Source organism: Sinocyclocheilus grahami, unplaced genomic scaffold, assembly GCF_001515645.1.
Source record: "Sinocyclocheilus grahami isolate Dianchi unplaced genomic scaffold, SAMN03320097.WGS_v1.1 scaffold160.1, whole genome shotgun sequence".
In the NCBI taxonomy this organism is placed as follows: Eukaryota; Metazoa; Chordata; class Actinopteri; order Cypriniformes; family Cyprinidae; genus Sinocyclocheilus; species Sinocyclocheilus grahami.
Genome location: NW_015505339.1, coordinates 1,385,699 through 1,398,689, shown reverse-complemented (window position 1 = coordinate 1,398,689; position 12,991 = coordinate 1,385,699). Strand labels below are relative to the sequence as shown.

The window sequence follows — 12,991 nt, the reverse complement described above, 5'->3', positions numbered from 1 at the left end:
ATGCATACAGTAAATATTTCCACAAATCCCCATTGCTAATCCGAGCGTGAGAACAGCGAAATCCTGAGTCCACATGCCCTCAGTTATTCTCCCATGGCTGACCCTCCAGATGGCACTAGAGAAAAAAAATCCCACCTGTCCACTAAAGAGCTCAATTAAAAGCTCAAGGACCAATGAAAATTATGACAAGCCTATTGTTCCATTTTCTCTGCTCTCTGATTGGCCGGCTGCGGATACATTATAGTATAAAAGTGGGCTAGGTTGAGGGTCTTGTGTGGGATTTTGTTTCACCACTGAAGAAGAGCCAAAGAGATCTTTAAACTCCTGAAACTCAGCATCAAACATGCCTGCCTACATGGACATCACCCCTCAGGACAACGTTCACTATGCCAGGTAAGAAAGGCATCTAAGTATTTGCAATAGTGTAAGTTTACATGCTTCATAAATTTGATCTCATTTATACTTACAAATACACTAAAGATGTTCTCTTCTGGACTGCAGGTGCAAACTCTACAGCTTGGAGAGAAAATGTTTCAGCAAAGTGGAGAAACTCATATCTTCTTTTGAAGACCACCTCCAGCATGGTATTCCCGCATCTGACATTTTGGAGAAGACTGTGTTCTTCTTTAGCTCAAAAAAGGCCTTAATCTTCCCCAGCGGCTACTCCAGGTGTTCTCGCGAAATTCTGCGCCTTTCTCCCGCTCCAGATCAGGATGTGACGCCATTGTTTTAAAGCGAACGTCCATCACAGACTGACCTGCAAATGAAAAGGGTTAACAAATCAAGCACTTGATGTGATTATATGTGTTCGCACATCTACCTCAGAGGAAAATAGCACTTTGCTTGTTCTCTCTGGAGTTTTGTTTCTCTAAAGGACTCTGATAACGTCACTGCACATTTTGGAAAGGCCCGTAGGGCTTATAAAAGAAGTTGTGCATTGATTGTAATGTACATTATTGTGGTAACCACCAAGCTGAGGATGCATTTTGTGCATTTAGATATAAAATTCTATTGTATTTTGCTCTTGAAGAGAAATTTACTGAATGTTCTTTAAAACCGTTTGACCATGCTCTCTTTTGGAGGACATGCAAAAAATACCTTTATTTCATTTTTAAAGATACAGTGTATCATTTGGTTGTTTTTGTGATGATTTTTAATCATATGCTCTTGTTTGTTTCTATACAATAAATGATTTTTATTGCATTTATATCTTTCTCTGATTTTGTACAATTTGAATATTGGTGGTTTAAAAAAAATCTTGTCATATCTACCTAACAAGCTTAGAAAACTTTAAGGTTTCTTTAAAATGCGTAAATTTGGGGGTTATTTTTAGTGTCGCTAAAATAGCTAGTTAAAGTTGCTGCTTTACGTTATTTGTGACCACTTTGTCATATTTCCTTTTGGTCTCAGATAGTTAAGAGTCGATAAAGAATAAAGTCACCTATATTTTGAGTGCATTCTATTTCTATTTCTTACATCAGAAAGCAGGCTCATACAAAATCGCTGATTGTTTACAGCTTGGCACGCACAAACTCTAAACTACTAAGCCTTACAATTCATTTGTCTATCAAACAAATTGTGAATTGCTTCGAGTTTTATTTACTGTACCTGACAAATTAGAAAATGTATTTGTTCCCATATTCATTCATCCATCCAACACTATTAAAAAAACTCAGCTGACGTCATTTCTTCAGGTGAGTTTGTGGCAAGTCAAAACTGTTTCATGGTTGAAATGGTCAACAGTTTCTAACTAATGACCAGTAAAGCGAAATGCCCTGAGGATGTGACGGACAGGTGTGTGAATGAATGAGCAACAGATAGAGTTGTGAGAGACACACTTCTATTGTTCAGTCAGCATCCGTTCAGAGCCAAGTGTGGAAAACCCCAGGAGCTGTGGTTCTCAGTGCACTTTTATACATGTAATGAGCTGCTGAATGATTTGATGTACACAGAAGCCTTTTAGGTTTTATTTGCAATGCAGAAAAAAATAATACTTTCAATAATTTTTATTTGTGCACATCTAGTCAAGGCATTAATACACTAAATCATACAAATGTAATGCAGACGTATGCATTTTTGCAATACTGCATCAACACATTTCTGAAAAAATTAAAGGAATTGTTTTTTAAGTAATCCCGTATTTCCATTATTTTACCAGTTTATGCAATGGTATGACATTTAAAATGTGAAATGAACTGACAGGACGTTCCCTCCAGATGGTTGGTGACGTCAGGTTGATGTCTTCAGTGTCACTAATGCTCCATTCAGGACTCTGGATGCTTTTGTGCTCCATTGATGTGAACACAGAGAGTCAGTGTGGGAACCTCACATGAGATCTACTCACACTGACCAGCACAAACACACACACATCTGCTTCATCTGGAGCCCATCGTGTGTGTGTGACGTCACGGCAGCAATGATAATGCTGAATATCACAAATTATGATATGACTTATAAATTGCAAATTGTTAAAGTACTTAATTTTACACACGATTGCATAAGTAAATCCAGTCAGTAATGCATGGGATTCTTTTTTTGCTTTATAATGTGTACGTGTGTGCGTGTGTGTAATACATTTTACAGTGATGTATGCATGCTCACTGACTAGTGTTTCTAGTAATGACGAGCGTGCTGCTTCAGTGACATTGATGTGAACATGAGCTCTCTACAGGTCAGCACTTTCCCAGATTCACCCTTCAGCTGCTCCTTTGAGCCCCTGATGGAGGATCATTGAGCATGTGGGGGTCCACATCCCTCATTGTCTGTTTGAGCTCTTCCATTGGCTCCAAACTGTGAGAAACTCCAACAAGCTCACGCCTCACACATTCATATGGAGATTTGGGAGTATAAATAGAGGAGCTGCAGCCAGTGCAAATCAGACTCACTCTGAACAGAGAGATCTACAGCACAGAGATCCAGACATGACACCTACAATCATCTCAAAGGAGCAGCTCCCTCTCAACAACAAGGTACATTCATATCCTACTTACAGCAGCATTACTGCAGCAGCTTTCACTGCTCTTCTTAAATGTCAGCTTATCTAAAGGGCACTTTCCTAATGCTCCCGTTTTCATTTGCAGCTGAGAAAGCCAAGGGTGGAGAACATGCTCAGAGATTGTGTCAACTCAAGCTCAAGTGTCTTCTGGCTCCAGAGTTCCTCAAGCAGCAGCCTGATTCCAAGCTGGAGAAAGCAGATATTCTGGAGATGATGGTCTGTTCAAACATTTCCAGCAGTTGCTGAAATCATCTGATGAATAAGAGCTTCTGTTCCTCCATCAGCTGAACTTCAATCTCAACAAAAGCATTTAGCCTGCAGCGCCATCTGAAGGAAAGCAACGTCTTTGGAAAACATCTGTATTAGATGTCAAAAACATCATTATTGGATTTGATTTTATGAATCCAGTTTTGTTTCCATCACCGGAAATGTATTGTTTTTTTTAATGCTTTTGTATATACCTTCAATGAAGGCATATTGCATTTGTATTATACAATTGCAAATATTTGCTTTATGTGAAGTACAAATATCCCATATTGGGAACTGGTTTTGAATATATTATCAGTATGATAAACACTCTGTTGTCCTCATAGGACGTTTAATCTCATCAGAATCACATATAAAGATGGTTCAGTGTTTTTTACTGCCATATTCTGTAATTAATTCACTTCTGTTGAGTGTGACATGGACTGATTTATTTTCCTTTAATGGAATATTTTAACTGTCAACTACCTTGACATTAAGCGCTAAATGTTTCTGTTACGCTTTGCTTTTACCCCTCATGTGGAGGAATGTTAATAATGATTTGTGGCAAATCATTTGTAAATGTCACATGACTTTTGTAAAGTTCAGTAATATTTGATGTGAGTTCCAATATGTGTTTAATGTATTTTGGCGATCTCTTCATGCATATTTTGTGATATGTTATCACCTGTTTATTTGCATTCATGGTGAAATCATGTCATCACAAAACATACAAAATAATAATAAAAAAAGTCAAATATAATTTCTGCTGTTGTATTCTGTCTTGTCATGAAATATAATATTTTAAACATGATCCTAAAGAGAAAAGAATATTCATGTTTACTAGAATAAATATGTAAATTTATATATACAATAAAACATATATGTATGCATATATTTATATACATATAAAGCACTTGTATTCAGTGTATTATTTATATAAAAATTTCTTAATCAATAATTCTTCCACAAGCGAAATTTACCAATTTGTCAAAAAAAAAAAAACGTGATTGACACAAAAAAAAGCTCTTAATGTACAGCAAGAATTAAAAATGAGGATAGAAAATCTAAAATGTTGTGATTATGCCCTCTTGCATTTCTTTTTGTGAACATTCTCATCAAAATAGATTCTAAAATTTAGATAGATATAGTCATTAGAATTTTGAATTAGATCCCACTGGTAAATTATGCCAATTAAGTCCTTGGCATTTAATAATTTAATTCTACTATAGTGACTTAAATATGTGTGACAAAAATATATATTTTCTCGTTGTTCAAATATTAATCATCCAAATCGTTGTATGACAGGAAACTTTAAACAACCAGATATTTTAATTTCACATATTCATTCTTAGAAAATATGGATTATTTTATCTGTAAAATGTAAAGAAACAGAATGGATTGTCAACTATTTAAATCATGTTGAAAGGGTATCAGATTCCTAATTGATTCATATCGCTTGTGTTAGAGAACCAACTAACAGCCAGTTTGATCAGTTGAAGTCATTTAAACATTTGGAGACGTGTGTCTGCTGTGGGTTTCAGTAGGACACACGTCTATTGTTGTGTAATTGAATTGAGTGAATGAACAGAGCGTGAGAAACAGAACTCACTCAGAGTCCCTCCGAGACAATAGAACTCAACTAAGAGACCAAAGGTCAGAGGTCAACATAAATGGATTTGGCTATAACTTTATACTATTTCAGCTTCAACCACTGGTGATAAGTTCAAAATGAAAAGAACTTAATCAAATGTTTCATTTTAAGAAATTCATCTTCAGATTTCTGTAAAAATGTATGTTTATTTGAGCAAATCTTCAGCATCAGAGGCGTGAGAAAGCTTGTAGGGAATCTGTCCTGCATTAAGGCTCATTATCATGTGAATAGACACACTTCTATTGTTGTGTGTGTGTGGTGAACTTTTAACTGACTAAGCTTTTGCATCAGGCGCTTAAGATACTTTTGTCATCTTAACAAACATGTCTCACAAATGTGACTAAAATTGTATTTGCTGCTAAAACAGCAAACAAAAGTGATAACAAATTGAATATGCTTTTTTTTTTGCATATTCTCATTGCATGATAATAATTGTGATCAGAAAGTGTTTGATGACTCTCTGGCTCCTGCATCAAGTCAGGACATGTCTCAGTGCATCAGGACGTTCCCTCCAGATGGTTGGTGACGTCAGGTTGAAGTCTTCAGTGTCACTAATGCTCCATTCAGGACTCTGGATGCTTTTGTGCTCCATTGATGTGAATACAGAGAGTCAGTGTGGGAACCTCACATGAGATCTACTCACACTGACCAGCACAAACACACACACACATCTGGAGTCCTGGAGTCTCAGATAATGGAGACAATGACATCTGAATTCCAGTGCACAACTCTAAACCTTTAGATACAAATGCATTCATATACATACATGTTGAAAAATAAATTTTATGGCAATGCACTGTGTATTGAAATATTTAGAGCACTGTTTATTGTCAGTGTAAGTGCAACACATATATGGCCAACTAAAAGTAGGTGACCATATTCATTCATTCAATCATTCACAAACAAATAAATAATTCCCATTTTGGCTTTCTTGTAGCTGACACTTAATATCAGGCAACATTATTACTAAGCTTTTGCATCAGGCGCTTAAGATACTTTTGTCATCTTAACAAACATGTCTCACAAATGTGACTAAAATTGTATTTGCTGCTAAAACAGCAAACAAAAGTGATAAATTGAATATGCTTTTTTTTTTTTGCATATTCTCATTGCATGATAATAATTGTGATCAGAAAGTGTTTGATGACTCTCTGGCTCCTGCATCAAGTCAGGACATGTCTCAGTGCATCAGGACGTTCCCTCCAGATGGTTGGTGACGTCAGGTTGATGTCTTCAGTGTCACTAATGCTCCATTCAGGACTCTGGATGCTTTTGTGCTCCATTGATGTGAATACAGAGAGTCAGTGTGGGAACCTCACATGAGATCTACTCACACTGACCAGCACAAACACACACACACATCTGGAGTCCTGGAGTCTCAGATAATGGAGACAATGACATCTGAATTCCAGTGCACAACTCTAAACCTTTAGATACAAATGCATTCATATACATACATGTTGAAAAATAAATTTTATGGCAATGCACTGTGTATTGAAATATTTAGAGCACTGTTTATTGTCAGTGTAAGTGCAACACATATATGGCCAACTAAAAGTAGGTGACCATATTCATTCATTCAATCATTCACAAACAAATAAATAATTCCCATTTTGGCTTTCTTGTAGCTGACACTTAATATCAGGCAACATTATTGACTTGAATGTACTGACACTATTGGATGAGAACTAAACTGAGCTGAGCTGAACATCACTGATTTGCAGAGCTGTTCTATAGATAAATGTAACTTATATTAACATATTGTCACACTGTTATTAAACTGAACTCAGTCAACAATGAACCGACTTTAACTGAAAAATGTACTGTTTGCTATTGTCCTCTTTTTTAGAGCTACAGCAGAATTGAATCTTGTTTGCATCACTGAAACATTATTTTCCAGTTTAACACTGTGAATGAATGAATGAATAAATGAATAAATATGATTTAATATTTTAATACAATTAAATATTTGTATATATTTTTTCTTTGTTTAATAAGATGGATATAAATAGCTATTTGATGCTGTCTTTCACATGTGTGTATAATGTTGATGAGTGTGTGCTGCTTCAGTGACATTGATGTGAACATGAGCTCTCTACGGGTCAACACTTTCCCAGATTCACCCTCCAGCTGCTCCTTTGAGCCCCTGATGGAGGATCATTGAGCATGTGGGGGTCCACATCCCTCATTGTCTGTTTGAGCTCTTCCATTGGCAACAAACTGTGAGAAACTCCAACAAGCTCAAGCCTCACACATTCATATGGAGATTTGGGAGTATAAATAGAGGAGCTGCAGCCAGTGCAAATCAGACTCACTCTGAACAGAGAGATCTACAGCACAGAGATCCAGACATGACACCTACAATCATCTCAAAGGAGCAGCTCCCTCTCAACAACAAGGTACAGTCATATCCTACTTACAGCAGCATTACTGCAGCAGCTTTCACTGCTCTTCTCAATCATTGGCTTATTTGAAAGACACTTTCCTAATGCTTTTTCGTCTTCATTTGCAGCTGAGAAAGCCAAGGGTGGAGAAGATGCGCAGAGATCGAATCAACAGCAGCATCGAGCAGCTCAAGTGTCTTCTGGCTCCAGAGTTCCTCAAGCAGCAGCCTGATACCAAGCTGGAGAAAGCAGATATCCTGGAGATGACACTCAACTTCTTCAGGATCAACAGGAGGGAAAGTGTCCTGCCAGACCAGAACACCTTCAGCAAAGAGATGAATGTCAACAAGAGCTCCATCTGGAGGCCTTGGTAGAGCCTTAAAGACTGAACGTCTGCACTAGACTCAGTGGACTATTACACTTTCATTTTGTCATTCTGAAAAGAAAGTGTTTAATGAGTTCCAGTTTGGAAGAGATATTTGTACTGCTAAGTGCTCTGATGAGTCAATCTTCTATGAAGATTTTTCTCTTTTTGAGAAAATGTCCTTTAACTATTTTTTAAGTGAAATTACCATGATGGCACACTGTGTTTTAGCAGTGTGTATTAGTCTAAAAGTGCATTAAATTGCATTTTTCATATCCTTTGGGTGTAATTTTTCACCTTTGAGGGGATGCATTACGTGACCGTAAAGTCAAATCAGCTTTTTTTTGTTTCATGTTGATACATATTTCATTTTCTTTGCAACTGGCGAAAAGCATTTATTGATCTTTTTTTTTTTAAATCATATTTGTTGTTTTGAAAAATGATGCCTATATGAGGATGTCTTAATTTGGCTTTATAATAAGTCTTAAAATTTCTTTCAAATTTGAAAGATTATCAGAATGATCTAATCTGAACAACATGTTACTCGTGTTTTGTAAGTGTGGCCAAGAGTTGGTCAGTATTTGTAATTAATATTGATGATTGTTTTCAATCGTATTGAGATTTATATGAAACCCAACTGGGCTTGTATTTGTGTTTCTGAGGAAAAAGTATGCAGTTTGTATCTGAAAAGATCATGGATTTATTTTTCAAGAGGTTATACCTCATCTTTCTGTCAGTACCATGTACTGTGCTTTTGAACTGCCTTTTGTAAGGGTATTTATTTCTTAAACCATTGTGAATTTTTTTTCACTGTGTAAGTGAAATGTTGTTTCCTTATGTGAAGGAATTCATTTTAAAATATGAAACACAAAGGCCATTGAATGTATTTCAATCTGTCTGTGGCGAAATAAAACAATCAAAAAAAGTGCTTTTTTTCTGTTTTCATTATGCATTCATGATTTGGTTATCACAAGCATTAATTGGGGTTTGTTTATCAGGCTGTTCATGACATTCCTGAGTTGTTTGTAATGAGTAAAGAGTTAAAATATCCCCATTTGTAATATTTCTAAAAATATAATTGCTTTTGCTGAAAATGTACACCACCTCAGGTTATCCAAGATGTAGATGAGTTTGTTTCTTCATGGAAACAGATTTGAAGAAATGTAGCATTACATGACTTGCTCACCCGTGGATCCTATGCAGTGAATGGGTGCCGTCAGAATTAGAGTCCAAGCAGCTGATAAAAACACCACAATAATCCACACCTCTCCAGTCTATCAACTAACATCTTGTGAAGTGAAAAGCTGTGTGTTTGCAAAAAACATGCATCATTAGGAAATGTTTCACTTTAAACTGTTGCTTCCAGCTTAAATACGAGTCCTCTATCCATAATATTGCTATCTTCAGTAAAAAGTCGTCTTGTCTGAATCAGGAGAGAAATATGCACAGATCGAGCACTACTGACAAGTAGAAACAGACCAAAACAATTCCAAACAAATATGTTGGTGGATTTTGATGTAAGACGACAACAGGGGATGGACTTTTGTCAGTAGCATTACTGTGCGTTATGGATTTGTATTTTGATCAGAAATGACAGTTTGAAGTTAAAACACGCTGATTTTTTTTTCTTACAAACATGCAGCTTTTTAAACATACATGTTTAAGATTTTAATTGATGGACTGGAGCCATGTAAATTACTTGTGATGCACATTTTCAACAAATATTCATTTTTGGGTGAACTAAGGTTTAAAAGCATGGACTTTTGTCAGTAGCATTACTGTGCGTTATGGATTTGTATTTTGATCAGAAATGACAGTTTGAAGTTAAAACACGCTGATTTTTTTTTTCTTACAAACATGCAGCTTTTTAAACATACATGTTTAAGATTTTAATTGATGGACTGGAGCCATGTAAATTACTTGTGATGCACATTTTCAACAAATATTCATTTTTGGGTGAACTAAGGTTTAAAAGTCCTTCGGATGTTCAGTTTTGAGAGTGAATCTGGCATAAATGGAGTGATTTGACTGTGGGATTTGTGATATTTTTTCCCCCAAAACTGATCTTTAAATTTTAAATACACTTCTGTGGGATTTTTCTTTTGGGACTTTGGGTAACATTTTAATGTGTTTAAAGCTGCAGGCTGACTGGTCAGTTTAGAATTTGTAAAAAATGGATTGAGTTTCAAAACCTTTGATATGGACGAGAACAAGTCTGTTTTCTCTTGTTTTAGAATCTCAAAATTATTGAGTTTTATTGAGGGTTTTGGGATGCTAATGACACTGAGCTGTGATTCTGGGTTCCAGAGCTTTCCCACACTGAACAATAGACATGTGCCTATTCAGATGCTAATGACTGCTTGATCCTATAATAAAAATTCCCTCGGGAGGCTGTTGAATGCTTGTCATCTAATACCAGATAAACCCCCACTGACCACAGGTTGATGTATGTGATGCATATGTATGTGCATATACAGAGACATTTAAACATGGTTGTGGATCTTGATGTGACACTAATGGAACTGAAGTTAAAAGTTGTTTTTAACTTTGTGTGTTTGCATGATTTTACAATGACATAATTACAAAAATACTGAGCTTTGTCACATTTTGTGACCAATTTAACTCTGTTTGGTGTGTAATGCTAAATAACTTGTACAGATATAAATTAATTCTTCATTAGAAATATCAGTTTATAAACTCAATGTTTTTGCTTAACTTTTACAATGGATTTAATTACATTTTTTACATTTCAATTATGAATTATATTTTTCATTTTAGACATTTAAACACTGTTGTTGCTCTTCAGGTGACATTTTTGGAACTGAAGTTAAAAGCTCTTTTTAAATTTGTGTTTACATGATTTTCAACTGATATAATTAACAAAATACTCAGCTTTGTCACATTTTGTGAACAGTTCTACTCTGTTTATTGTGTGATGCTAAATAACTTGTAAATATATTTACAAATCGAAAAAAATGTTCATTCGAAAAAAATTATAATTCCATTTTTTCATTCATTATCAGTTTATAATATATTCATTATGATAAACTCTAATGTATTTTACTTGATCCAAAATGTTGTGCTTTAATTTAAATAAAAATATCAAGCTTTAACTTTTTCAACGAGAAACATAAAATTTTTTAAAGGATTTTTAATACACTTTGAGTCTTGAATATCTTTCCATACAGGTGCATCTCAATAAATTAGAATGTTGTGGAAAAGTTCATTTATTTCAGTAATTCAACTCAAATTGTGAAACTCGTGTATTAAATAAATTCAGTGCACACAGACTGAAGTAGTTTAAGTCTTTGGTTCTTTTAATTGTGATGATTTTTGGCTCACATTTCACAAAAACCCACCAATTCACTATCTCAACAAATTAGAATACTTCATAAGACCAATAAACAAAACATTTTTAGTGAATTGTTGGCCTTCTGGAAAGTATGTTCATTTACTGTACATGTACTCAATACTTGGTAGGGGCTTGAATATCTATCCATTCAGTTTATCAGCAAAGCTTTCAAATAACACTTTAAAAAAACTTACATTTTCAAATGGCGCCATTATATTTGAATGTTTTGCTTCGCTTTTACAAAAATGTTATCAAATAATAAATTAGTATAGAAAGAAACCATCTATATGTTTCTGTAGTTTTAATTTTTTATTAGTATTAGTGCACCATGAGAGCAATAGAGCACCATGTTGGAACTGTAAAAGTTTTATACAGGTCACTGACCTTAAACCCTTGCTCTCTAGTTGAGTTCTATTGTCTCTGAGGGTTTGTTTCTCACACTCTATACATTCACTCAATTCAATTACACAACAATAGATGTCTGTCTACTGAACGTCACATTCATTATGTACGTTAAGTAAAGCTTAAATATGTAAATAAGGGCAAGTTGTTTCAGTATATATCAAGCATTCAGTGTCTACTAACAGTTTTTGAACAATTAAATATCAGATACAGACACTTCCTGTAATAGTTTGCTGTCTAATGCAATCTCATTCAGACATTAAGAGTGACTTCATTTTAAAATATGAAACACAAAGGCCATTGAATGTATTTCAATCTGTCTGTGGCGAAATAAAACAATCAAAAAAGTGCTTTTTTTCTGTTTTCATTATGCATTCATGATTTGGTTATCACAAGCATTAATTATTCCTGGGGTTTGTTTATCAGGCTGCTCATGACATTCCTGAGTTGTTTGATTAAAAACAAACAAACAAACATTAAATGAAAAACATAATAATAATAATAATAAATGAAGAGAGTTCAAAATATAAGTCCAAGATTTAAAATACAGTGGGTATCTAGGAAGTTCTAGGAAGGGTTCTGGTCGTCCCAAACGTCTTCCATTTAAGGATTATGGAGGCCACTGTGCTCTTAGGAACCTTAAGTGCTGCAGAAATTTTTTTGTAACCTTGGCCAGATCTGTGCCTTGCCACAATTCTGTCTCTGAGCTCTTCAGGCAGTTCCTTTGACCTCATGATTCTCATTTGCTCTGACATGCACTGTGAGCTGTAAGGTCTTATATAGACAGGTGTGTGGCTTTCCTAATCAAGTCCAATCAGTATAATCAAACACAGCTGGACTCAAATGAAGGTGTAGAACCAACTCAAGGATGATCAGAAGAAATGGACAGCAACTGAGTTAAATATATGAGTGTCACAGCAAAGGGTCTGAATACTTAGGACCATGTGATATTTCAGTTTTTCTTTTTTAATAAATCTGCAAAAATGTCAACAATTCTGTGTTTTTCTGTCAATATGGGGTGCTGTGTGTACATTAATGAGGAAAAAAATTTACTTAAAAGATTTTAGCAATTGGCTGCAATATAACAAAGAGTGAAAAATTTAAGGGGGTCTGAATACTTTCCGTACCCACTGTATATCCAAGATTGCACTTGACAAACATGACAGAATTTTAACAATCACAGAATGTTTCAAAGAATGAAAAATATTTCTGAGGCAAAATAAAAATAGTAACAATTTATTTTATAAAATCAAATTCAGAATAAAAATGTTAATCAAAACAAATCAAGATTAATAAATTAATAAGATTACAATAAATTATTAAATAAATCACAGGTTCATTCAAAGAAAAGACTTTCATACCAAAGATGAAAATGAGTATTTAAGAATACATATATACACACATCTAGAAAAAAATACATTTTATTAAATCACACTTTTCATTTAAATTGCAAGAGCCCCGCTTTCTGTCCGTATACTGTTTTTTTTCCGACAAGACAAATGCAATCAACTGTGGGAACCTCTTGAGATCTTCTCATATACTAGAGATGAATGATTTTAAAGCACTTTAATGTGAAGCTTCAAAAACATTTGTGAAT

The 12,991-nt window shown here is 34.8% G+C and overlaps 1 protein-coding gene across 1 annotated transcript; it reads left to right on the top strand.

Moving 5' to 3' along the window:
- The first annotated feature begins 7,216 nt into the window (after positions 1–7,216).
- Positions 7,217–7,767, top strand: LOC107592905 (transcription factor HES-5-like). The gene is made up of 2 exons (XM_016282479.1): positions 7,217–7,291; positions 7,405–7,767. Exons 1-2 carry the CDS (start codon positions 7,244–7,246, stop codon positions 7,648–7,650), a joined length of 294 nt encoding a protein of 97 aa, XP_016137965.1. The 5' UTR covers positions 7,217–7,243; the 3' UTR covers positions 7,651–7,767.
- Positions 7,768–12,991: the final 5,224 nt, after the last annotated feature.

Bases quoted from the DNA above. Each gene is read 5' to 3' on its own strand.
- LOC107592905 (XM_016282479.1), top strand. From the start codon at position 7,244: ATGACACCTACAATCATCTCAAAGGAGCAGCTCCCTCTCAACAACAAG. The intron at 7,292-7,404 runs GTACAGTCATAT...CTTCATTTGCAG, and splicing joins AGCTCCCTCTCAACAACAAG to CTGAGAAAGCCAAGGGTGGA.